The 27,959-nt window shown below is 37.6% G+C and overlaps 1 protein-coding gene across 8 annotated transcripts; it reads right to left on the bottom strand.

Moving 5' to 3' along the window:
* Window positions 1-2: 2 nt before the first annotated feature.
* LOC127866613 (uncharacterized) lies at window positions 3-27,959 on the bottom strand. Of its 8 annotated transcripts, none has more exons than XR_008043052.1 (24): window positions 27,594-27,959; window positions 26,935-27,206; window positions 26,514-26,668; window positions 25,885-26,154; window positions 24,735-24,892; window positions 24,032-24,327; window positions 23,310-23,538; window positions 21,134-21,285; window positions 18,205-18,439; window positions 16,951-17,114; window positions 13,142-13,316; window positions 12,430-12,554; window positions 12,071-12,172; window positions 11,235-11,430; window positions 10,613-10,711; window positions 9,583-9,840; window positions 8,225-8,345; window positions 7,265-7,482; window positions 5,573-5,841; window positions 3,709-3,852; window positions 1,800-1,929; window positions 777-1,110; window positions 624-674; window positions 3-572 (listed from the first exon to the last, which is right to left on the bottom strand). XR_008043052.1 is itself a non-coding variant. In XM_052407291.1 (23 exons), exons 1-22 carry the CDS (start codon window positions 27,868-27,870, stop codon window positions 845-847), a joined length of 4,311 nt encoding a protein of 1,436 aa, XP_052263251.1. In that variant the 5' UTR covers window positions 27,871-27,959; the 3' UTR covers window positions 3-674; window positions 828-844. The 8 variants fall into 8 exon arrangements, 3 of the variants coding, with proteins under 3 accessions (XP_052263251.1, XP_052263250.1, XP_052263252.1); XR_008043054.1 differs by having other exon boundaries at window positions 828-1,110; XR_008043051.1 differs by having other exon boundaries at window positions 3-674; window positions 726-1,110.

Genomic DNA, 27,959 nt, shown 5'->3' with positions numbered 1-27,959 from the left:
AAAAAACATAATGTATTTTATTGTATAAATTGACACTCAAAAAAACTATTTGAAGAAAGCATGACATTTCTGAGGAAGTTTACATCTTTAAATGCAGCATCAAATAATAACAATAACATGTAAACGAACAACATATCAATGCCTTATTGCTAAATTCATTCCTTTGCAATTTATACATACTTTTTATTTAACACAATCTCACCACCTCAAGACAGACATCGTGCCCACAGGCTGACACTATTGTTCAAGGTGGTGAAAGGCCATGTGCGGACCATTCCTTACTAACACTTCCTTAAGCCACTAAGGCCCAAGTGTACAATTAAATAGGGTTAAGAAAAAAAAACATTATTCATCAGTACATTGTTAGTAATAAATTGAACAATAATTCCCAGTTTTCCCAACAAATTCCAACAAAAACTGATATATTTAGAAACTTTTTCTTTGTAAGAACTGTACCCGAGTGGAATAAACTCAGTAACAATGTTATATAGTGCATCCTTCATCCGTACTGCTGGGCGGAGGCCAGCTCTATACTCAGTTATATCTGTGAGATCTCGCACTGCTGGGCGGAGGTCAGCTCTATAATCAGTTATATCTGTGAGATCTCGTACTGCTGGGCCAAGGTCAGCTCTATACTCAGTTATATCTGTGAGATCTCGTACTGCTGGGCCGAGGTCAGCTCTATACTCGGTTATATCTGTAAGATCTCGTACTTCTGGGCCGAGGTCAGCTCTATACTCAATCATATCTGTGAGATCTTGTACTGCTGGGCCGAGGTCAGCTCTATTCTCAGTTATATCTGTGAGATCTCGTACTGCTGGGGGGAGGTCAGCTCTATTCTCAGTTATATCTGTGAGATCTCGTACTGCTGGGCCGAGGCCTGAGCCAGGAGATTGATGGCAGACAGGGCCTCTTCATCGCCCACCTCCCCCACACACTCCACCTCATACTGCACAGCCGGCTGGCCATACATCAGCTCCTGGGTGCCTGACGTCTGCACGGTTATCTCCCCTGACGATGTCTGCACAGTGATCTCCCCTGACGATGTATGCATGGCAACATCACCGGAGCTTGTGGCATACATGTACTGTGTCATGGAGCCATCAGAATCTAAGAATAAGAAATTGTTGTTTTACTTGTTAATTTCATTGGAATACAGTTAGATCATACAATACAGACAGAGAAATAAAGTATATTGCCTAATTTTCAACAAATCAGGAACCATTAATCTGCAGTTTCTGTGGAAATTAATTAATTCATGAACTTCATTTTGATATAATAAGTGACCTTTCGATAAATTTTTTATTGAATATCTAAAGCACACTATCAGTAGAGACTACTGTTCAGTTGATGCTGAACAAAAAACCTTCAGACAAACTGATTGGCAGACATCATATCACCATTTTACTCAACATTCTTGATTGGATGTAGTTTGTAAAGGGAAGAGGAGGTGGCCCTAACACATAATGAAATCATTAGAGCCAGGTATTGGGAAAAATGGGCTAAATGCATGTGCCTTTAGTATTTTTCCAGATTAGCCTGTGCAGTCCGCACAGGCTTATCAGAGACAACAAGAGACAACACTTTCAAAGTTTATGGTTATTTTCATTTCCACAAAATCTCCTACTAAAGAAATTCAGTTTAGGTGGAAAGTGTCGTCCCTGTGCAGACTGCACAGGCTAATCTGGGATGACACTTCACGCCTATGCATTATGCCCAGTTTTTCAAGAGAGTGACTCATATTAATGCCTGAAAGTACATTACTGATACACCATACATACAATGAATGTCCCACATACCAGGGCCAGTGTGCGAGATGGTGCCGTCTAGATGGTGGTACTCCAGTGTGCCCTCCACCATGTCATCCTCCCCTGCACCCCCTGCATTCTCCACATGAACCACCTGAGGCTCACCACCTGGCTCCTCTATCTGAAACAGGCAACATGCATGCAAGTAGGTGTACTATCCTCTATCTGAAACAGGCAACATGCATGTAGGCGTACTATCCTCTATCTGAAACAGGGCACATGCATGTAGGTGTACTATCCTCTATCTGAAACAGGCAACATGCATGTAGGTGTACAATCCTCTATCTGAAACAGGCAACATGCATGTAGGTGTACTATCCTCTATCTGAAACAGGCAACATGCATGTAGGTGTACTATCCTCTATCTAAAACAGGCAACATGCATGTAGGTGTACTATCCTCTATCTGAAACAGGCAACATGCATGTAGGTGTACTATCCTATATCTGAAACAGGCAACATGCATGTAGGTGTACTATCCTCTATCTGAAACAGGCAACATGCATGTAGGTGTACTATCCTCTATCTGAAACAGGCAACATGCATGTAGGTGTACTATCCTCTATCTGAAACAGGCAACATGCATGTAGGTGTACTATCCTATATCTGAAACAGGCAACATGCATGTAGGTGTACTATCCTCTATCTGAAACAGGCAACATGCATGTAGGTGTACTATCCTCTATCTGAAACAGGCAACATGCATGTAGGTGTACTATCCTCTATCTGAAACAGGCAACATGCATGTAGGTGTACTATCCTCTATCTGAAACAGGCAACATGCATGTAGGTGTACTATCCTCTATCTGAAACAGGCAACATGCATGTAGGCGTACTATCCTCTATCTGAAACAGGGCACATGCAAGTAGGTGTTCTATCATCTATCTGAAACAGGCAACATGCAATGTATGTAGGCGTACTATCCTCTATCTGAAACAGGCAACATGCAATGTATGTAGGCGTACTATCCTCTATCTGAAACAGGCAACATGCATGCATGCAAGTAGGTGTTCTATCCTCTATCTGAAACAGGCAACATGCATGTATTTAAATGTACTATCCTCTTTCTGAAACAGGCAACATGTATGCAAGTAGGCGTACTATCCTATATCTGATTCATGCAACATGCATGCAAGTAGGCATACTATGGCAGTCACCAAATAAGCCAAATACAAATTTGCATATTAAGGCATTAGCCAAAAAAGCCAAATACTAAAAATTGAAATGTTTGGCTTTATAACTTTTTTTGGCAACAACTCTTAATAAAGCCCCATACAATGCCCAAAATAATTTTTTCAACATTATTACATCAATATGGCTGATGACAACTGTGAGCCAATGGTAGTCCTGATGTGCTTACAACACTCAACAGGACATTCGTTGGTCAAAATTTTAATTAACATGAGCATTAAAATTATTTATTTGAAAGTTGGCCGTGATTTCAATATATACCAGTATGGACAACAGACAAAAGGTGAAGGTGAAACTGTTGATTGCAGCTGCAAACATTTATAGAGAGGTCACATATTGTTACAAAATATATTCATCAATCAACAGCAATTATTTAACTATTTCCTTGAAGCAAACTATCTATTATCAAAATAAGAAACATCACATCTATAAACAAAAAGCTTTGGAAAAAGGGCCTTTATGCATGTGCTAAATTGCCCCAGATTAGCCGGTGCAGTCTGCACATGATAATCCAAGACAACACTTCCGTTTGCTGGAGTTTTTCATTATAAGTAAGTCTCTTCTAAACAAAGTCCAGTCTAAGGGAAAGTGTTGTCCATGTGGGCTGCAAAGGCTTATCGGTGAAAACACCAAACACATAAGCATTTAACCCCTCTTTCCCAGAGCAAGGCACTCATGGATGGAATAGACTTCTATAATTGTAACACACCTGTACCACCATGGTTTCTCCGGCTTTTCCAGACACAAAGCCCCGGGCCTCAAGCATCCTCTTGACCTGCTGCTCTGTTGCCATGTCAACCACACGGAGGTGGCCGTGCTCATCTTGGTGCAGGATGATACGCTGGATGTGTTGCTATAGAAACAGATTTGAACATCTTCAGGTACACGCTTGTGTATGTTAAACAGTGTTACTGATTAAAATTAATGTCCCCTTATTGTCTAGTGACCCGAAATGATGCTGCCCTAATTTGACGCCATTTTTGTTTTGGACGTCATACAACTGATTGTATGCTATTCACAATTTATTACAGTTGTTATTTCTGATGCTGACAATAGCTGTTTCAAAGGTTAGATATGGTTGATTGGTGTGCAAATGATGTATTTTTTGTATTTTACTAAATGCAAAACTTTTGAACACTTTACACCCAATTTTCTTTGCAAATAAGACCGTAAGGAAAATACATTGATTTCGTCTGCAAAACTTACTATTTTCATTCACCTGACTTTCATGGGACAAAATATTGTATACATAGATTTATTTTCACTACGAATAAAGGTATGTGCATTAGATTTTATTTGAAGTTCAGATAATTTTTTGTGGGGGATATGCTAAATAAAATTGTAACTAGCAAGAGTGTATGTTTACTACCGGTACTTATTTTTATTTAATTATCATTATTTGTAGGGTCTGCAAAGTACAGGTGCTATTCACCTACTCGGATGAACAAAGCTAATGACAAGGTGTTGCTAACAGGGACCCCTATTAAAACCACTGCCAGAGAGTATTGCATACCAGAGGATGTTAGGTTTAACGCAAACAGGAACATGAACAAAACATAAAGACAAAGTTCCAGAAATTTAGCAAAACTGAAAACCCTGGACCTTCTGAAACTATTAAAGCATTTACACCTGTCCCTGCTATTGATTAGACTTCAGAGGATGAGGTTGACACAGACAATTGCTGTGTGTGCAACCAATTCATGCTCAGTGCTGTTCATCTTAGTACTTAACTGGTGTTTTTGTAGTGGGTACAATGTTCTTGCTGTGGACATTGGGTACATCTAATACTAGTATATTGTACCCAAATAAGAGCTTTGAGGAGGGTGATGTTTTATGTGTCCTCACTGTGTTGGTGAGGAGTAAAACAAGATATAAAATGTATCTATGCAACTTATTGAAAACTTGATTAACGTGAATAAAATTCAAAACCTCAATTGATTTAATTAATTTAAGATCCACATTGCTTTGACAGTGATAAAAATGTAAGTACAACAATCATGAGTCATGTTCTATGCATTCAGTTTCCACAGGAGTGATGTTTACACTGAAAGCAGGTAACCAATCAGAGGCGTTGTTTTAGGTCACTCTCAACATATATGGCTCCCATTACTGTAGCCTCAGATCATTTTGTTTATCAACAAATTTTGGTTGATAACAAAATCAATTAAATTTGAAATACGTAAATCAAAGGTAAATGTGCAATAGAATAAAATATTTATGACCTAAATCTCTAAATAGAGCACCAAAACTTCAACAGACTGCTTAGAGGCGTCAATATAGGGAACTCTGGGATATATCTTCGTCCCCTGACACATGGACTAAAGAAATATAACTTCTACTATTATACTACTAGTATACTAGTATATTAACTTTCATTTCACAAATGACTATGGCTTATTAGTCTAAAATATACTAAACACTTTAAATATTCACTAACAATGTTAAATTCTTAGTCCTATTACATAATTTAAGACACTTAAATTGTCAGGATTGAATACAATTAACTTTCAAACTATAACTTAAATCTGAAAAAAATAACCATACTCAATCTGTGTCCTAAACTAATACCATACCGTGTCAGTATTAATGATCTCTGCATCAATATCATCAACCTCCTCCCCTGACTTGCCGTCCCCTAGCGACGACTCCTGGTTGAACACCGAGGGTCGTGGTTTGAAGGTCGTGCGCGAGCTGCGCCGCGCCAGGCCCTCAGCCGCCACCCCTCCGTGCTGGACCAGATGACCCGTTAAATACTCCTTGCGGTAGAAAGACTTCCCACACAGGCCACACACATGGTTCTTGACATTGAGGTGGGTAGACATAAAGTGGCGACGCAAACTTCCTGAGTATCAATATGAATGAAAACCACTAAATAATTGCCGTTCATATTCAATTGGCAGACAAATCAATTGTACTAACCAAATAGTTATTACATTGGAATATTTAAAGATCCATAAACACTGCCCAATAGTATTATGCTATATAAAAACTTCAAACAACAAAAAGTGCCATAAGAAGGTTAATTACAATAGGAAGACCCTACAACAAGTAACATTGGTGTAAAAACTTTAAAAAACACAAACATTCTGCAACTTTTTAGCATCCATAAATCGTTTCCCAATATCATATTGTTTTGTTTTATGGATGATCTTGAGTCAGGATCGGATTGCGTTAATTTGCATAATTTGGAGCGCACTTGTCTGTGCTTTCTATTAGGTCTGCACGCTATTATAATAGATAATAACGAGCAACTTAAAAATCATGGAAATACACCATTCTTTCCTTCACGCAGTTCCATTGAGTTATGTATTGCCCCACATGCACTTTTAATTGTGCACCTTCTCTTTTCTTTTTTTCTTGCTGAATGGCAAAGAGCAGGACGTCCTCGCTTGATCTCGGCTAATAAATAACATGATGATTATCAATGAGAACTATGCTTGTCATGCTTCCTACGCAGCCCCAAGACAATGTCATGTGCGCTCATAAATGTTCGGATATCATCGTGGGAAATTCTAATCAAAGATATCGTCCCACAAAATAAAAACAAGCATTTTGTATCCCTTGAAATAAATGTTACCAGACCACATCTTGTGATGAAATTTTGGCTAATGCTATAAGGAAAACTAATTTTTTAAGGGTTAACTTTATTTTACAAGTATTTGTTGATTTTGAGTGTTTATGGATCTTTAAATTACTACTAATTACAATAAATGGTCCTTAATTCTCGCAAAATAAAATAAAATTTCATGTTATCAGTTACAAAATATTATACAAGGATATCCAAAGGACTGCTGGATCATGGGCTGATCATGGAAACACACCAAAATATGGGATGCGTTCTGGGAAAACAGGGCTTAATGCATGCGCATAAAGTGTCATCCAGGATGAGCCTGTTCAGTTATCAAAACTTTTGCTAAGACTTGATTTTCATTGACAAAGAGTCTAACATTAAATGAACAAGATGTGTTTGTGAAACACTATGTCCCCCCCATATATTTGGCCTTTGACCTTGAAGGATGACCTTGACCTTTCACCACTCAAAATGTGCAGCTCCATGAGATACATGTGCATGCCAAATATCAAGTTGCTTTCTTCAATATTGCAAAAGTTATGGCCAATGTTAAATTTGACGCAAACAAACCAAAAAACCAACAAACAGAGAGGGCAAAAAATTCCATAAAAAAAAGCAAAGGCAGAATCGGGCCCACACTTCACACACATGAATGAGGCCCAATTTTCCCTGTAATATGAAGCAAGGTATTTACTTTGATGTCCAAATACTTTGGAGCATTCAGTACACTTGAACTCCGTCTGGTGATTGGTGTGCTTATGCATTTTATGCCTTTCCATGAGATGCTTGCGAGAGAACATCCTCTGACAGATGTCACACTGAGCTGGAAACCCGCCCCCCTGCCCGTCGTGACACTTCAGATGGGACTTGAGGGCAATCTTGCTTGCACAGCGACGTCCACACAGACTGCACCTGAAATTGGTAAATTCCACTCAACCCTTTTCCTCTCAGATACACGTTTATATCCTTTAAAAAATTAAACTAAATTAAAAACCTTTCTAAAAAGATTCAAGTTTTAAAGACTTCATTTCCAACCCTAAGATACTGATAAGAAGCAAACAGAATAAAACCTGAACAGACTGCGAGTTACTTGCAGGCTGTTCTGGTTTTATGCTGGTTGCGGACAGAGATTTTCACTTTGCCTCTGAGGGAAACGTTTGATCACATAAGAAACTTGAAAAATGTACCATAAAGATTACAGATTAAAATTCTAAGTGGGAAAACTTATATTGGATATATTTATAAATAGTATTTGCACATACACATCAACAACACATTAAACATGGTCAAATATTTACATTTTTGACATAACAGTTATACTAGACAGTTAAAACCTTATTTCCAAACATACTAATAACTCTTCTTTTGTTAAACACAAAATCAAGGTAACTCCAAACCTGCTGGGTGTATTAAACATTTAGACAGATATTCACTTTACATTACAGAACAAATGTAGATATACATGAACAGCCCTTTGGGAAAATGAGTTTTATTGCATGTGTGTAAAGTGTCATCCAGATAGGTCTGTGCAGTCTGCACAGGCTAATCTGGTATGACACTACGCTCATGCATTAAGCCCAGTTTTCCCAAAACAACACTCCTATGATGAATGTTTGGTCACTTAATACATACTACAATACCATAGAGAACCTACAGATAGGGCAGTTCGCCTGTATGTGTGCGCTGATGAATCACTAGAGATTTCTTGTTTGTATACTTCTTATGGCAGTGGTTGCAAGGAAAGGGCTTCTGACCAGTGTGCTTGTACATATGCACTGCAATAGAAACAACAGTTGAACCTCGCTCTAGTAAAACAGGGCATAATAAATGTGTGCAATCGTCCCAGATAAAGACACTTTTCGCTTTTATTTTTTGTTTTTGTTTCAAGGAAGTTTATTCCAAGCAAATCTGCAGTTAAGGTGAAAAGTGTTGTCCCTGATAATCCTGTGCACCCCCCCCCCCCCCCCCCAGGCTAATCTTGGATGACACTTAACCCACATGCAGTGTTGCGTTTTATTCAAATTCGGGACCAGTATTCGGCCTGTTCCCAATAAAAAAAGTATATATTTTCCCCAAATGTGACCTCAAAATCCCAATTGAAGGTCTTGTTAAAAAAAAAAATATATATTTTTTTTAGATCTCAACATTTAGTTTATCTCCCATCCGGTTCTATAAGTTAAACCTTAGTAAATATAATACATGTATTGAAACAAGCGCTGCGTTTGTGAAACACAATGCCCCCTACTGCGCTTTGAAGTCCCCCAGCAGCTTTTTTTAGAGAAAACAAGGCCCATAAGTTAGCCAAAAATCAATGGACCAAAACGAAACTCACACTTCATCTGTTAGTCATGTAGGTCGACTCAAATACCAAAAATTAGCTCAATGTCTGAACGTTTTGTGTAAAAAAAAATCAGGAAATTTTTAAAAATAATTTCTAAGTTTAAGATCTATAACTCCGCCAAAAATCAATGGGCCGGAACAAATTTCACGCTTCACATGTAGGTCATATAGGAAGACTCACATACCAAAAATCAGCTCATTATCTGAAAGGTTTGCGTAAAAAACATCCAGAAAATGGTTATCATACAGAAACTTTCTAAGTCCAAGGCCCATAACTTCACCAAAAATCTATGGTCCGAAACAATTTCACACTTCAAAATTATGTAGGTCATATAGGTAGACTAACATGCAACAAGAAATGTGTTTGTCAGAAACACTATGTCCCCTTCAGCGCCACTTTGATTTTGATTTGATTTTTTATTTATTTTTTACCTTTGACCTTGAAGGATGACCTTGACCTTGAACTTTCACCACTCAAAATGTGCAGCTCCATGAGATGCACATGCATGCCAAATATCAAGTTGCTATCTTAAATATTGCAAAAGTTATGGAAAATGTTAAAGTTGGAGCAAACAAACAAACACACAAACCAACCAACAGACAGGGCAAAAACAATATGTCCCCCACTTTAGTGGTGGGGGACATAAAAAAACAACTCAACTGTTATCTTACTTTTAAACTTGAGAGGCCCATAGAAGATCTTGTTACACTGGCTACACTTGAAGTGCTGCCTGGGGGTTGGTACGCGTCTCTGGGCACCGTCCTCTCCCTTGTAGACCTCCATCTTGGGCTCACCCTCTGTATCGCCATACTCATTTTCATCGTCTTCATCGGACTCGTTCATCCATGTATCACTGTCTTCCTCTTCTTCATCTTCATCCTCTAGTGTGCATGTTCCTGCCTCTATCACGTCAGGCACCCTCTCCTCGACTGAAAAAGATATACCCTTTACCACTCAGACAAACACTTTGACAAGTTAATAGTCCCTAAGAAAATCAAATTAATATAAGACTTTTCTTAATAGATTTAAAGTTTTAAAGGCTACATTTCTAACCTTAAGATACTGATTCGCAGCAAAGGGCATTAAACCTGAACAGACTGCGAGTTACTAGCAGGCTGTTCTTGTTTTATGCTGGTTGCATAAAGCTATTTTCACTCTCCTCTAATGAAAAGGTTTGCACATGGCATGCTGTATAAACTATGAAAATCGGGCATGACACAATCCTCTTTTACTGTACTTTTTATTTAAAGAAAGTCTCTGCTTAGCAAAAATCCACTTTAGGTGAAAAGTGGCGTTCCTGATAAGCTGACTTATGTGCCAACTGCACAGGCTTATCTGTGATGACACTTTATACACATGCATGAAACCCCATTTTCACAGAAGGCAGTTCAAATGTGGACACTAAGGCAAGCATTTTGGTAGAGATTTAGCTAGACTAAAAAAATGGCAGGCATGGGGAGGGGAATAAAATGGGGCAGGGTAACTTCTTTCTTGAAAAATAGTCATATGGTAAACTTTTACATTGCAAGCTAATTAATTAAGCAGTTTTCACTTAAGTACTTCTTCATGCATCCATTCAGCATTTATTATACAGTTTTGTATGTTGATAAAATAAATTCTAGTAAATGAAGTGCGTATACTATAAACACAAACATAGAGAACTATGTAGGGTATACAAGTAAAAACTTCAACGGTACATACCTTTGATCTGACTGCCTGGCTGCGGTGGCTGCTGTGGCTCACTCTGAGACTGAGATACAGTCGAGGTGTGAACTACAAACTCATTACTACCTAGTGCACCTGAAATACATCACCATAGCAAACACGCTATGTCAAGATATGGTTGCAATAATAACAATGAAATGACATGCATTTTACTACTTTTATCCAATAGAAGTCCATTATTGAAATAAATTAAGATAGCACTACTTTTACTGTTACAAATACACAATCTACCTTAAGAACCTGGGAAGTTAGTCCAGTCAAATGAAGTATTCAAGGTATGAAGAGAAAACTTTATTAATACTATTTGATGCTTAAATTCAGACACTTTACTAAGATACGCAACACAGTCTGCACAATCCTACAAAAATTACATGATGAAAACACGAGTGCTTTGAAATAATCTAAGCACAAAGAGGGCAAGTAAAATATACCACATCGATTTGAGCAAAAGATAGACAGGGCAACTAAAATTTGCCACAATGAGTTTAGTTGCACTGCCAGGCAGTGCAACTAAACTATGTCCCAACTGTACTGCTCTGATACAATCTAAGCAACCACAGACAGGGCAACTAAACTACATGCATGTCCCAACACTGACCGGCATCCTGCAGTATGGACTTGACTGCAGCCAGTGTGACATCATCACTGCTGCTCATGTTGGAGATCACCTGACCAGCGTGCCGCGCCAGCGTCTCAGACCCGTCCTCGTTCACAATCAGCGTGTTGCCTTCTGGGGTCACCCGCAACATGATACGTGTTGGCGGGATCAACTTCATGGCCTTCACTTCTGGTATCTGGAAATAAAATGCAGTAAGAACAGGCTTATCTGGGACAATACTTTCCGCCTACACTGTATTTTTTGTAGAGAAGAGGCTTCCTTTTAACGAAAAACTCCATAAAAGTGAAAAGTGTCTTTCCTGATTAGCCTGTTTGAAGCTAATCATGTGACACTTTAAGCACATGCATTAAGACCAGTTTTCCCAGGACAAGGCTTATTCAAATTAGTGCAAATAAAACTACTGAGAATACTGCCAAAACTAAATGAGCAAAAGAAAGCATTCGTCAAACTAGATTTGTCACAGGAATGTTGCACCTGATAGCGAAGTTCATGACACAAGTATGTTTGGAATGTTTCAAGTTATCATCTTATGTAAATTAAGTCATTAAAAAAAAAAAAAAAAACAAACTGGGGAATAGGAAAGCTATATTTGATAGTTGAGCTTATGGTCAAACATAAAGAATCGTCTAAGTTTACAATTTTATTTATGTAAATAATTTAATTAAAACATTTACCTAAGTCTTGGAAATGAAGCCTTTAACACTTGAATCTAGTAAAAAAGGTCTTAAATTTAATTTGATTTTCTAAGGGACTTCAAATGCGTCAAGTGCATGTCTGAGTTGTAAAGGGTTACAAAGTCTAGACAACAATGTTACCTCGGTGGTATTTATCTCAACAGTAGCTTCCCCTGTCTCGAGGTAGCCGCTCCCCTCCCCAAGGTCACATACAGTGAGAGAGGACTCCAGGGGGTTCCCTTCCTGCAAATAAATCAGGTCTCCTTGGATTAATGCATGTGCGAAAAATTGTCATCCCAGATTAGCCTGTGCAGTTTGCACAGGCTAATCAGGGACAACACTTTTCACCTAAACTGGCTTTTAGGTTAAGAGACTTGCCTAACTTGTTTTCCTCAGCTTATACATGTGCGAACAGTTTCATCCCAGATTAGCCTGTGCAGTCCTAATCAAGTTCAACACTTTTCGTCAAAACTGGCTGTTTGGTTAAGAGACTGACTTACATTGTTTCCCTGCAAGGCTGTTGCCATGACAATCATGTGTGACTGATCCAGGGGCTCAGGTGAGGATTCTGAGGTCTCATGTTCTATGCTTGGCTGAATGTCTGTGTTGCCAATTGCAGTGGGTGCTGAAATGTTTATAGACAGGTTCAGTCTTTGAAATTTGTATTTTAAAATTTCAAGCCTGTAAGACTGGACTGAAACCCCTGTTTACTAACAATAAATGTTAAGGAAAGTGGGATAATTGATTGAAATAACAATAAATATCCTGAATAATTTAATTGATTATTTCAAGTTAAGTAGACATAATAAAATATGACTTCAGTATTTTACTCTGCAATTTTTGCCAGTCATTTTTGTGAATGAAAGACGACTAGCGCATTTCCACATATTGCTCATGAATGTTTTCTTCAGACATATGGCATATATCATAACTCTACAGTAAGTTAAATTTCAACGAGAGATGCTTTTGAATGTTTTCAACTCAGTGTGTGATCACTTTTCTAATAAAATCTTGAAATCTTATTAAAAAAAAATACTGTTGCACATGATCACTTTTCTACATAGACTGATGATAGAGTATATACGAAAATTGAAGCATGAAGAACTCTTCATTTCTATACTTAAATGCACTCTTTCAAAAATAATATAGCCAAAAATCGTGTATACAATCAGCCAAAAAAGAAACCTGATGGAAGCCTTCTACACATGAGACCTGTTATCTGACCTGCTGTAGAGATGTAGTGAGCCGGGACAATGTTTGCTATTTCGGCCTCCGTGACCTCTTCCACAGTGGTCTCCCCCTGCTCCACTCCCTCAGTGATCTCCCCTTGTCCCTGGGCCCCTACCTCTCTCTCACCCTCACCCTCCAGCATGTCACTGGTCATGGGCTGAGCATAGAACCACACCAAAATATGTGCCACTTCCTGGGAAAACTGGGTTTAATGCATGCATGTATTGTCCCAAATTAGCCAGCGAAGTTCGCACAGGCTAATCAGGGAAGACACTTTTCCCCTAGATTGGATTTTTTTTTTAAGAGTCTTCTTTTTAATGGAAAATTCCAAAAAAAGTGGAAAGTGTCACTATCGTCCCTGATTAGCCTGTGCAGGCTGCACAGGCTAATCTGGGACAACAATTTACTCACATGCATTAAGCCCAGCTTTCACTGAAGGCGGCTTATATGATCAAATAGCTTTATAACATTCAATAGCATAGAGTTATATGGTTAGATGAAATAACATACCATACTAAATGTTATCAATTTTTAAAGAAAAATGTTAATAAATGTGCACATTTCCCAGATGATATGCCTCTTATAAATAAAGCACATGCCTTCCACATCATGTTAAAATGGCTGTATTTCTCAATGTCAACAAATATTTGGGCTCTTTTGAAGAAGCTTTGCTTTATTTAACACAGGAAACAAGAATATCAGTGAAACTGATGGATGCTCCCCGATGATGCGCTTTGTCAATCTATGTGTTAATAACCACCTAAAAAAATCTTTTATTAGCCTCAGTGACCTTGACCTTGACCCCAGTTACCTCAAACCTCATCAAAAGGTAGAGGTCCATGCAAGGTACCTACATGCCAAATATGAAAGAGATCGGTAAAGTATTGAAGGTGCTATGAGAAACTGTAATAAAAGCATGACGGAAAAATCTATTATGAGCCTAAGTGACCTTGACCCCAGTGACCTCAAACCTCATCAAAAGGTAGAGGTCCATGCAAGGTATATACATGCCAAATATGAAAGAGATCAGTAAAGTATTGAAGGTGGTATGAGAAACTGTAACAAAAGTGTTGGAAATATCTATTATTAGCCTCGGTGATCTTGACCCCAGTGACCTCAAACCTCATACAAGAGGGCCATGATGGCCCTAAATCGCTAATCTGACTCGTTAAGATCAGATGAAAACTATGACCTCCATTGTATAAACAAGGTTTTTCTATGATCTGACCTAGTGACCTAGTTTCTGACCCCAGATGACCCAAATACTATCCCAATCCAGATTTCATCAATATAAACATTCGGACAAAATTCATAAAGATCTGATGGAAACTGTGACCTCTATTGTCTACACAAGGTTTTTATATGTTTTGACCTAGTGACCTTGTTTTTGACCACAGATGACCTAAATACAATCCCAACCCAGATTTCACCAAAATTAACATTCTGGCCAAATTTTATTAAGATGGGATGAAAACTGTGACCTCGACTGTGTCCACAAGTTTTTATAAAACTTTGACTTAGTGACCAAGTTTTTGACCCTAGATGACCAAAATTCGATCCCAACCCAGATTTTAACAAGACAAACATTCTGACCAGATTTCATTAAGATCTGATGAAAACTTTGACCTCTATTGTCTACACAAGGGTTTTCTATGATTTGACCTAGTGACCTAGTTTCTGACCCCAGATGACCCAAATTCAATCCTAACCCAGATTTCTTCAATATAAACATCTTGACCAAATTTCATAAAGATTTGATGAAAACTGTGACCTCTATTGTCTACACAAGGTATTTCTATTATTTGACCTATTGACCTAGTTTTTGACCCCAGATGACCCAAATACAATCCCAACCCAATTTTCATCAAGATAAACATTCTGACCAAATTTCATAAAGATTTGATGAAAACTGTGACCTCTATTGTCTACACAAGGTTTTTCTATTGTCTACAAAAGGTTTTTCTATTATTTGACCTAGTGACCTAGTTTTTGACCCCAGATGACCCAAATACAATCCTAACTCAGATTTCATCAAGATAAACATTCTGACCAAATTTCATAAAGATTGGATGAAAACTGTGACCTCTATTGTATACACAAGGTTTTTCTATTATTTGACCCTGTGACCTAGTTTTAACCCCAGATGACCCAAATACATTCCCAACCCAGATTTCATCAAGATAAACATTCTGACCAAATTTCATCAAGATTGGATGAAAACTGTGACCTATATTGTCTACACAAGGTTTTTCTATTATTTGACCTAGTGACCTAGTTTTTGACCCCAGATGACCCAAATACAATCCCAACCCAGATTTCATCAAGATAAACATTCTGACTAAATTTCATAAAGATTGGATGAAAACTGTGACCTCTATTGTCTACACAAGGTTTTTCTATTGTCTACACAAGGTTTTTCTATTATTTGACCTAGTGACCTAGTTTTTGACCCCAGATGACCCAAATACAATCCCAACACAGATTTCATCAAAATAAACATTCTGACCAAATTTCATAAAGATTGGATGAAAACTGTGACCTCTATTGTCTACACAAGGTTTTTCTATTATTTGACCTAGTGACCTAGTTTTTGACCCCAGATGACCCAAATACAATCCCTACCCAGATTTCATCAAGATAAACATTCTGACCAAATTTCATAAAGATTGGATGAAAACTGTGACCTCTACTGTCTACACAAACAAATTGTTGACGGACACACGCACGCACGCACAACGGACGCCGGACAGCACACGGTCACAAAAGCTCACCATGTCACGTCGTGACAGGTGAGCTTAAAAAGGTAGAGGTCCATGCAATGTACCTACATGCCAAATATGAAAGAGATGGGTAAAGTATTGAAGGTGGTATGAGAAACTGTAACAAAAGTATGACAGAAAAATCTATTATTAGCCTTGGTGACCTTGACCCCAGTGACTACAAATCTCGTCAAAAGGTAGAGGTCCATGCAAGGTACCTACATGCCAAATATGAAAGAGATCGGTAAAGTATTGAAGGTGGTATGAGAAACTGTAACAGAAGTGTGACGGAAAAATCTATTATTAGCCTCGGTGACCTTGACCCCAGTGACCTCAAACCTCATCAAAAGGTAGAGGTCCATGCAAGGTACCTACATGCCAAATATGAAAAAGATCGGTAAAGTATTGAAGGTGGTATGTGAAACTGTAACAAAAGTGTGACAGAAAAATCTATTATTAGCCTCAGTGACCTTGACCCCAGTGACCTCAAACCTCATAAAAAGGTAGAGGTCCATGCAAGGTACCTACATGCCAAATATAAAAGAGATCGGTAAAGTATTGAACGTGCTATGAGAAACTGTAACAAAAGTGTGACGGAAGTAAGGAAGTAAGAAAGGAAGGACAAACTGGCAACAATATGCTCGCCAGAAATATTCGGGGAGCATAAAAAGCTAAGACATGCATCTAATAAGTGTAATTTTGTCGAGTTAAAAGTATTTCAATGCTCAAACTTTATGCTTAAACAGCATGTGAGCCAGTTAGCATAATGTAACAACAAATATTAAATTCAAATACATTATTCCTACTGCTTTCCTTTTAAGATAAGAACACAGAGTAAACCACATGATCCTTACAGTATACATATAAATCAGTGCAATTTACTGGTCTCTACACAGCCATTATTTGTAAACAATGATATAACTGTTTGTGGCTTTAACCATCATTCAGAATAAAGTCATGAACACACAGTTTCTTGAACAATAAAACTGCAAAAGTTTCAAGTCACGAGCACATTCAAGCCAGACATCTTACGTTTTTCATGTGGTGTTCCCTGAAGGCAAAGTATCTCTCCAGCAGGTGCTTGTTCTCGTTACTGCAGCAATAATGCGTGAAGATCTTCACGTCTAGCTTCATGCCGAACCAGAACGAGGTCTCAAATAGTTGGTTGAATGTGGCCGCACAGTCCGCATGGGCACCTAGTAGGACATTGTAATTGTGTGTTTTAGGGTGTGTTTCAATTATTCTAAGTTAGAAAGACTAGGTTGTTTCTGCTACAAATGTGTGAGATAAATGTTACCCCTGTGAACCCATTTATTTTGGTAAGCATGATATTTCGTATTATTTCAAAAATGACTATTTCGTTAACACTTAAATTCTCAAATTTCTGAGGTTGAAAAAAAAAGAATTTGCATCTGTCATTTTCCGCTTTGTTTGTTATACTTTCCCGCAATAAATCATGGTGGCGAGAGGGGGGTAACTTGGGAGTCACTTGCAGAAGGTTGACGCTGTTTTCCACATGCCAATTAAATTGACGATTGTTATTTTGTTATAGTAACTGGCCCTTCTTCGTGCATAACAATTAACTAGTTCAATGTTCAGATAAGCAGATTAGTGGGACTGAATTAAAGGTAAGAAGTGATTTAGGCAACAAAGGCAATGAACATTTAATCTTATTCAATAACAATAATTGGCCAGACTGACAACAATATTACCTTCAAAGGCACAAATTAGAGAACTGCAAACATGATAGGTTATAATAAGTGTGAGAAAATTATAATGTTTATTCTGCAACATCCCTGAAAAACACAGTATACACAATTGTTAATAAAGTTAGTTAGTTCGTCTATTAGTCTACTGACAAAATATACGACACTTAGTGCTTAGCCAATAATAATGGTTTCACAATATTTATATCACCATTTTTTACATTAAAATGCACACAACAAATATAGGAATGAAGTCTATATTGCAATCCCAAAATAAAGATTAAAAATATTTAAATTTCTTAAAATTATGAAATTGCATATGTTTTAATTAGTACTAAGTCTCTGATGTACACTTTGAATATGCAAGTGCCTAAAGTTTTATTCCTGATTAGCCTGTGCAGTTTGCACAGGCTAAACAGTGACAACATTTTCCACTTCTTTTTTGTTTATAGAAAGTCTCTTCTTAACAAATATACAGTTTAGACGACACTTTACAATAGTTTAAGACAAAAAAACTATAAGCAAAGTCCGTTTTCACAAAGTGCATAAGAGAAACCACTCTCCAGTCACAGCACCGAACCTTTCTTGAGATGAGCCTCACTGATGGCCAGTTTCCTCTCTGTGGCCGTCTGCAGGACCCTCTGTCGTCTGCTGCCAGTGGCATGCACCAGGTACCCTCCCTCGATGTGGAAGTTCCTCAGCTGTCGTTTGATTGGCTCGAGGCGCTGGGAGGAGAGATCATCAGAGAACACCTCGTAGATCAGGTAGTTGCTGATCTCAGTGTAGTTGTCCTCACGGTCCAGCTCCAGCTGCTTCTGAAAACATGAACATCACGCTTGTATTTCCAAGGCTATACACTTGAAATACATGTGAGACACACAGGCTAATAAGGGACAACACTGTTTAGCTGGACAAGATTTTTGTTTAGAAGAGAATTTCTTTAAACCAAAAATTCCATTAAAGCGAAAAATGTCGTCATTGATTAGCCTGTATGGACTACCCAGGCTACCGTAATCTGGGATGATACTTTACTCACATGCATTATGCCCAGTTTTCTCAGAACGCGACTCAATTATTGGGCAAGGTCTAGGATCACCAAAGGTAAACAGTGCAGCTCTTTAGTTGCAGGGTGGACTGCCAGACAATTCAAGTTACATTATGAGGTAATAAGGGAACATAGTGTATCTATAGATACAGTGCTTGCATACCGTAGGTTTCAGACAAAGGGTCTGCATATAGGGCCATCCTTAAAAAATTGTTTATTTGGCATAACCCGGTAGGGTGGGTAGGTAGGGATTTTATTTTTGTTTAGTAATTTTTTTCTGACATTGAACTCCGACAAATACCAAACTGAAAGGTAATTATCAAATAAAGCTCCAAGTCTTCTGCCTCATGAAAGGAAATTGGTAAAGATTTTTCTGCACTGTCCGTATCACCCCAAGCGTATTCGTAAGTCTATTTTTTCTATAAAGAACTTCGAAAATATAATATAATCGACGAAAAATACTTTATCCGAAAACGAAAGTCCGAAAAATTGTACGCATTTTGCACATGAAATAAAATGTGCATATCGTTTTACTACAGAAAATGAACACAAGTAACCTAGCAAATACGTAATTAATATACTATTTGGTTGACATATTACTTTACTATAGCATAGGTTGTGAGTAAAATACAACAAAGTAATTATAACATTTTAATTTCAATCAAGAACAGAAAGCTGCAATATCTTCGACATGTAACTAATTATTTAATTATCATCCTTTAATTTAGATCGATAGTCGATCGAAATTTGTAAAGTGATCAGCTTAAAAATAATTTATTGGGTGTTACGCTTCTTTTCATTTGCTAATTTTTTATACAACTTTTGCCATCGGCCTTTATATTGTAAGCAGACGAAAAATATCAATTGTGTATTCCATTATCTGCGCATGTATGACCCAATATTACCCGATAGCAAACTCAATGTTGATTGGTCAGCTACCATATGCGCTTCAAATTGTTCATGGAAACAAAGAGAAAAATAGTGTTTTTTTTTAAACACTCCGGATTCAAATGGCGGATGTTTTCAATGAAATTTAACGAGATTTTAGCATATTCGCAAATTAAATTTTTCTTGAGCCAAATTCGCTATACTTTCACAAATGGCAACGACAGCGCGAGCCCTGTAATAGTGAGCATTTATTCCAATTATAACACGTTCGCAATGCTCGCGCTATCGTTTGCCATTTGAGTCATTTGCGAAACTATTGAGAATTTGGCTCAAGAAAATTCTAAATTGCGAAATTGCGAAAATCTAGTAAAATTTCTTTGAAAACATCCGCCATTTTAATCCGGACTGGTTTTCTATATTTGTCTCTTTGTTTCAATGAAAGTGTTCGCACAGTTAACGAAACCCGGTCTGTACCCGATTAGACTTTGCTTGACCTTATTGTTATTGAAGTGCACGTGGTAGCTGGCTAATCAGCATTGAGCACGCTTACACATGACATGAAATTGTCGAATTAAACGCGAGAACGGGTGGAGCTATCGGATAATATTGGGTTATTCATATGCAGATGTTGTATAATTTGAATACACATTTAATATCGCCGTCTGCCTCCAATATAGCGACCGGAAAGTCGTATAAAGAGATAAGCAAATGAAACAAAAACGTGACAATACCCATCAATAAATATGTCTAAGCTGACCACTTTTTATCTTTCTACCGAATATTTACCGAACTGAATTAAAGAGTGATAATTAAATAATTAGTTATATGGCGATAATATTAAACATCTCTGCCGATTGCCGAATTGAATTGAACGGTGATGATTAATTAATTTGATTTTTTACTCCCAAACTATCCTGAACGACAGCAGCGTATTTTAATTAAAGGGATACGAGAAAAACAGGAGCGGTTTAATTGTATTTAAAGTCTAATTAATCGCATATGCACATGTCAAATGAATAGGCGACTCAAATAAATACCGGTACGCGTTTTGTTCATTGTTATTCTAGATATCCTTGAAAGAGCATTCAATTAAATGACGCAAAAAGGATAAAAAGCGGAAAGGACAAATTTAGCGGAAAGAAGTTTCGGCGAGCAAAAAAAATTGATTTTTGGAGAGTAACACAAAAAAAATTCAGTCGGGCCGATTTTAGTGGGTCGGTCGGGTTATGCCAAACAAAAGAATTTTTAAGGATGGCCTAGTTTCTAGAAAAGTTATGCTATAAAAATTCCAGTGAAACAGCTATCATAGAATTTATACAGAAAGGACTGGAATAGAACAAAGGGTATGGCATAGAGCTTTTAGAGAAAGGGCTTGCAAAAAGTTCCTCAAGTACTATTGAATAGAATACCTTTAGCAGAACCTCATAAGAATAATATCCATCATGGACAATGGCACTACATCAAGGACTTGTTGTTTGTTTTTTAGCAGGCTAAATGTACAGGTATTAAACAATGTTTTAACCCAGCAATATGGCATTTTATTCCACATTACCAAATTATCTGAAAAGTGTCATACCTGTGTATCAGGCCCAATGCGCAGACTTGTCTCCTTGAAGACTCTCAGGTGTGTCTTGTCACTCAGGGGAGAGGCGAGAACAAATGCCTCTGCGTCCAGCTGCTTGCCCTTCCAATGTACGTGATCCAGGTACGTCAACATGTTCTGTTTACCTGCAGTGGAAAGCAGATACATAAATCTGCATGGTGGCCATGCAATTCAGGGTTACCGCTGGCTCAAAAGTAGATGTGACCATTAAATCACTTTTAAAACGTTGCTGCCATTTATGTCAATCACATAATTCCAATTTCAACAAAATCGTCACCATTTAATAGCGTAAACTGCATTATTATCTTTACATATATACATTCAATAAAACTTATATTTAACATGTTGAATAATGTAAATTGTTGTCAAAATTGTTAATTGTTTTTTAAGGGTCGAAAAATGTGTAATAATATAAAGCTACTTTCATTTCCAGAACGCCTAATGCTCCCCAGGGCTCAACATTAACAGTTGTCCTATTGCCCCTACCAAGTAAATGTTGGGTCCGGGCAAGTTATTTTATAATCTAGTTGTCCGCCCAGGCAAGTGCAAAAAAGAACAAAGAGCATTAAATTTTGTCTTAAATTAGACTTTAATTGCTGTTATCATTTTGTTTAATGTGCAAAAGTAAAAAAGGTTTTGCGGTGTATCATTTTGATCTTTATTAAAAAATATGAGGTTTGCAGTTAATGTGATATTTCATGTTTGGGCAAATGGCTTTACGTTCAGGGCAAGTAGATTTTCTAAGTACTTGCCCAGCAGGTCAAGTTGGTTTTTAGGTTAATGTTGAGCCCTGCTCCCTCCAATTAATATCCTACCTTGTTGACATTTAAATTACCTGTCTTTTATTGACATAAATGCAAAGGCTTATCTGTGACGACACTTTACGCACATGCATTAAAACACCTTTTCACAGAGCATGGCTCATTTAGTAAATGTACCCATCTATAAAATGCAGTTGAACATGCACTTTTTTCCCGTCCAGTTGCTTATGACGTTATTTACCCACAGATAATAGCAAGAATGTTGTTTTCACTTGTTTATACACAATTGGAAGATTTTATCACCACCTTTCTTAATATTTTGCATGTGGCAAAAAGTAAATTGGCAGAGGGAGCCATGTGATGACATACTTTTGATTCAAATATTTAAGAGAAACTGTTAATACAGATACAATAATACTGCAAATGCAAGATATAAATACAAGCAATCCTATGTTCATACCCATTCAAATACAAGCAATCCTATGTTCATACCCATTCAAATACAAGCCATCCTATGTTCATACCCATTCAAATACAAGCCATCCTATGTTCATACCCATTCAAATACAAGCAATCCTATGTTCATACCCATTCAAATACAAGCCATCCTATGTTCATACCCATTCAAATACAAGCAATCCTATGTTCATACCCATTCAAATACAAGCCATCCTATGTTCATACCCATTCAAATACAAGCCATCCTATGTTCATACCCATTCAAATACAAGCCATCCTATGTTCATACCCATTCAAATACAAGCCATCCTATGTTCATACCCATTCAAATACAAGCCATCCTATGTTCATACCCATTCAAATACAAGCAATCCTATGTTCATACCCATTCAAATACAAGCAATCCTATGTTCATACCCATTCAAATACAAGCCATCCTGTGTTCATACCCATTCAAATACAAGCCATCCTATGTTCATACCCATTCAAATACAAGCCATCCTATGTTCATACCCATTCAAATACAAGCCATCCTATGTTCATACCCATTCAAATACAAGCCATCCTATGTTCATACCCATTCAAATACAAGCCATCCTATGTTCATACCCATTCAAATACAAGCAATCCTATGTTCATACCCATTCAAATACAAGCAATCCTATGTTCATACCCATTCAAATACAAGCCATCCTGTGTTCACACCCATTCAAATACAAGCAATCCTATGTTCATACCCATTCAAATACAAGCAATCCTATGTTCATACCCATTCAAATACAAGCCATCCTGTGTTCATACCCATTCAAATACAAGCCATCCTGTGTTCATACCCATTCAAATACAAGCAATCCTATGTTCATACCCATTCAAATACAAGCAATCCTATGTTCATACCCATTCAAATACAAGCAATCCTATGTTCATACCCATTTTAAGATGTGCCTCCATTAGCAGTCTCATCCTCTCTTCTTTCCTCATCACAATCTTCTTCACTTGACCTTTGACCCCCACCTCATGGTAAAGGTCTCCCTTCTTGATTGTGTAGTTCTTTGCCTGGTCCCGTATGAGACGCTTGAAGTTCTTGGAGGCGTTCACAGGGTATGTACCACTATCCACGTACAGCTTGATGGCCTCGTAGTATGTATCAAGGTCGACCTGGAAAAACTAGACTTTTGATTGGTACAGGCAACAGATCATTTTCTATATAAGCAGCGCTCTCAGACTCCATGCATGTGATTGAAGTGTCGTACCAGATAAGCTAGTGCATTGTGTGCAGTCCTGGCTAATAAAGGATGACACTTTCCGCTTTTATGGTATTTTTTTGTTAACAGAAAGTATGTTCTTAATAAATATCCTGTTTAGGCACAGGCTAATCAAAAACAACACTTTAAGCACATGCATTAAGCCCCATTTTTCAAGACTGAGGTTCATATTTACTGGCCTATTGTATAAACAAAGACAAACCACATCACAAACTGAACAAAACATCACTTAGAATACCAAACAATTAAACTGCCCGTAATATATTTTAATTGTTTTATAAAACCATATCAACTACTAGTGTGCTGTGTGTGTTTACAGCATTGCTTACTCTTTCAAAATGCACAGTGACACTCTATGTACTTCCAAAGATAAGATCAGCATGTACCACTTTTTTAGCAGTAGCCTCTGTCTGTGACATTTCTGCCTCGCTATCAGTGGGCTCGTTTTCACTGAGTTCGAGCACATCTGATGAATCCAGCGTTGAAGACACGTCCCTTGCTGTGACTGGGGTGACCACCTTGACAGACCCCAGAGCATTCACCAGCTCTACCCTCACTCTCTTCTTCCCTCCAGCATCCTCTCCCGCGCTGAGGCGACGTTTTCCTGCTGCAGGCGTCTCATAGCTTTCTTGGTCCAGCGTCTTGGGTTTGGTCACACCAGTCCTGCTTCTTGTAATTATTCCTAGAAAAATATAGTGAATTTAGAGCCTCCTTTTCCTTTAGAGCCTCCTTTTCATATTCATATGAATTACCTATGGCTCTATGCAACTTGCAAAAAATGTATCAGTCCTATGGTTTGAAATGAATATCAGTTTAAGTATACTAGGAGTATTAAAGTTATCAGAATATCAGAAAACCTGCAGATACATGTATTAGTGAGAGTAATTATCACATTCTTATTACCTTATTTATTTAACATGCCTTAAAATTATCTTACCGAAGCAGTTTTATATCAACAATGGGTTTAGCCATTTAGATTAAGTTTGGACTTAATCATATTGTTTTTATATTCCAGTTTGGACAGTGGTATGATAAATCCATAAGTAACCATAATGTCAATTCATTCAACATTTGTATGACTGGATGCACCTTTCCCAGTGGTAGGTGTGGAGATTAGAGGCGTAGCTACGGGTGTTGTAGGTTCCCCTGAGGATATGACGGCCCTTCGTACAGACATCAGGGCCTCAGCAGCCTTGCCCTCATCGGAGTCCATGGACAGACTCTTCTTGTCAAGAGATGCAGAAGAGCTGAAAACACAGCAGAGATTGTACAAATCTGTTCATGGTTGGAAGGTACAAAACAACATCAGCTATTATGTCCTCCTTTAAAAAGTACCAGTGTAAGGCATTTTCCCAATAGAGGAAAAATTACTAAATTCCTATTTGCTGTTTCATTAATTTTATTTCAAAAGCGCATTTTCTGCAAGGGAACAAATAAAATGAACTAAAAATGAAATAAACATTTCAGCAAAAAGTCATGTTAAAGAATATTTCGATTGGTTTGTGAAAATGAGTAATCAAGCAATTAAACAGATCCATAATACCCAATCTGACGATATCACAACCTGAATTTCAGGTTCTTTTCAAGATATTATTTTCCAGTTTGTGAAGTACCAGTACTTGTCCTAATTGGAAAAAAAATCCCTATATAATTCTTAGACATGATTGTAACTTTCTCATTTAAGAAATGTGCACGAATGTGTTTCTAATTTGCATGAATCGAGATATGTTGCAATCCTTGCATTAGATTCAATAACTAAAACGGACTTCTGTTTAACATTGAAATTAAGCCTGGGTACAAATCCTAGCCACCTTTATGTATATGGGACATCCTAAGCAAGCAATTAATTAAGTTGACAAACAATTCCTATAAGTAAATGAGCCTCACTCAGGGAAAATAGTGCTTAATGCAGCCATGTGCATAAATTTCATCCTAAATTAGCCTGTGCAGTCTGCACAAGCAAGTCAAGGAAAACACTTTCCGTCTAAAGTAGATTTTCGCTAAAAAGAGACTTCCCTTAAACGATAATACCATTAAATTGGAAAGTGTTGTCCCTGATAGCCAGTGCAGACTGGTCATCCCTGATAGACAGTGCAGACTGCACAAGCTAATCATGGACAACACTTTACGTACATGCATAAAACTAAAATTTCCCAGAGAAAAAAATGCTCAAATGCATAAAGGAAGAATGATCAATAGGATATCCATGTGTGCATGTGAAGACATATCATGCACACACCTGGTTTGCTGACGTGCCAGCCTTAGGGGCAAACAGGAGTGAGTGAGGCACAGGTCTATCTCCTCTGGCCAAGTGTCAGACTGAGCTTCTATGAAGGCTTCAATCACGTCCTTGGCTTCCTGCATTAGGGAACTGGTACGTTCTGGGGCATTTTGCTGCAGCTTGATGTTAATATTTGAATCCTCTTTCAAATGCTTGATGGCTAACATCAGAGATGGCGACAGTTTCTTGTTCTTCTCACTCATTGTCACAAATGACACTTGACCGTGCCTATAAAGAACAAGAAATGTGTCCATATGGCATGGATACCCCAACATTCCACTGATGTCTCAAAATTCTGCTAAAGTAAAACACAAGCTGTTAAAGGACAAAATGAATTTTTAACATGGAGTGTGACATTTATCTAAAGGTCATGAAACATGTGTTACAAGCGACACATTATCTTTTGGAATTGAACATTTGGGTCAAGCTTTTTCATAATTTTATACCTTTTTGGAACCTTAAAAATTACCAGAGCGAAAAGTTGAAAATAAAACACTGACAATGTGTAATTTAAAACAAAAAAATTGCTTTTAAAAAGTTATTTTACAAAAAGGTTAGAGTAATGAATGTATTTCCCTTTGTTTTACCTGCCTATCATTTGGAGCAGACTATTACTGATACTGGCAGCGGTGATTATGTCCAGTACATACGCCTCCACCCAGTCTGCATTCCCACCAACACCAATTAGAACATGGTGAACATAGTCATTGAATTCATAAGGGCCCAACAGTCGAAGATCAATCTGAAATATAGAAATGTATCCTTTTAGTTTATGTTTTAAATGTTAATTTCTGGTTGCAATAGCTGATAGAATAGTAAAAAAAAAAAAAATACATTCAAGTAGAAAAAAGCCTTAAAAAATAAGTAAGAGAGCCAGGGATAATTCTTCTGGGCTTGAGGAAAAGTACTGGATTCTACAATTTAAGTTTGTAATCAAACTAAAGCAAATCATTTGATTTTACAACAGTCATCACATTAATTTTAAAACTGATTCTCTTAAGTCAATACCAGTGACACATCTTGAACAGGGACCTTGGAAGAGGTTGCATCTTGGTCTTGGTATTCAATCACGTAGACATTTTCTTCCACAAGGCCGTCGCTGTTTACCTCCCCGGTTACAGTCTCCATGCTGGCCCGACCGGTCGGGGCCAACATGTTGGGGTGACGACTGACACAGTGGGAACATTGCCGAATGAAGTCTTTTATAAAACCATAGATGCCGTTCCAGTAGTATTTTGCAGTGATTCCATCAGCTGTTCGCTCAAGACCAAGATGTGTGCCTTAAAGACAAAGAGTCATGGGAAGTGAGACTATTTTAATATAAAATAATGTTAAACAGTATTATTTACACTTTAATAATACATATTTATCACTTAATCAATTGAATTGAGGTAATAATGTTAATGGCTTATAAATAAAGCTAAGGCTTTAGTTTACTAAATACTGGTTAAATATTTTTTTAGGGCATTGATTTGCTTTGCTTAGTATATTAACTGTCGCTCAGATAATCACTTTGATTCTGAATAAGGTATCTAATAGAATCGATATGGTGTACCCTTCATCAATAATTAACATGGGCAAATTTAACTAGGTCACCGTTCGCTCGGTGTAAGGTCAAGTTGTTGCCCAACAGGCATATTTTGAAAACAAATATGGAAATTGTTTACCTTCGCTATCGATGTGACATTGTTCAACAGCGCTCCATTTATCCGCCTCTGTCAGAAGAACAAATCTGGTCTTCTTTCCTAAAGACTGATCTGTAGGCGTTCCAACGTAATAAAGATCACCCTTCAAATAACAAAATCTTTCCGCCCTTTTTCGGACCATTCGTTTCTCAGTAAAATTCAGCCCTGGTGGGTAAACGCCATCTCTTAAGTAATGTAATACCCAATTTAAATCTACCTCGCCCTTTTTACAACCTTTATTCCCTTGTTTTGATGCCATTTCGTTCGGTAAATATAAGATGTTTTGATGTGGATAAAATTCAGATAATCACCGCCATCTTTAACTAGTTACCCGGATAATCAATCCTG

This window comes from Dreissena polymorpha, chromosome 2, assembly GCF_020536995.1.
Source record: "Dreissena polymorpha isolate Duluth1 chromosome 2, UMN_Dpol_1.0, whole genome shotgun sequence".
NCBI classification, from domain to species: Eukaryota; Metazoa; Mollusca; class Bivalvia; order Myida; family Dreissenidae; genus Dreissena; species Dreissena polymorpha.
This window is presented reverse-complemented; position numbering and strand designations above follow the sequence as displayed.

Coding starts and splice junctions, on each gene's coding strand:
- LOC127866613 (XM_052407290.1), bottom strand. CDS start 27,870: ATGGCATCAAAACAAGGGAATAAAGGTTGTAAAAAGGGCGAGGTAGAT. Junction 12,173..12,429: donor CAGCCTTGCAGGGAAACAAT/GTAAGTCAGTCT, acceptor ATTTATTTGCAG/GAAGGGAACCCCCTGGAGTC. Junction 10,712..11,234: donor GTCCATACTGCAGGATGCCG/GTCAGTGTTGGG, acceptor GATGTATTTCAG/GTGCACTAGGTAGTAATGAG.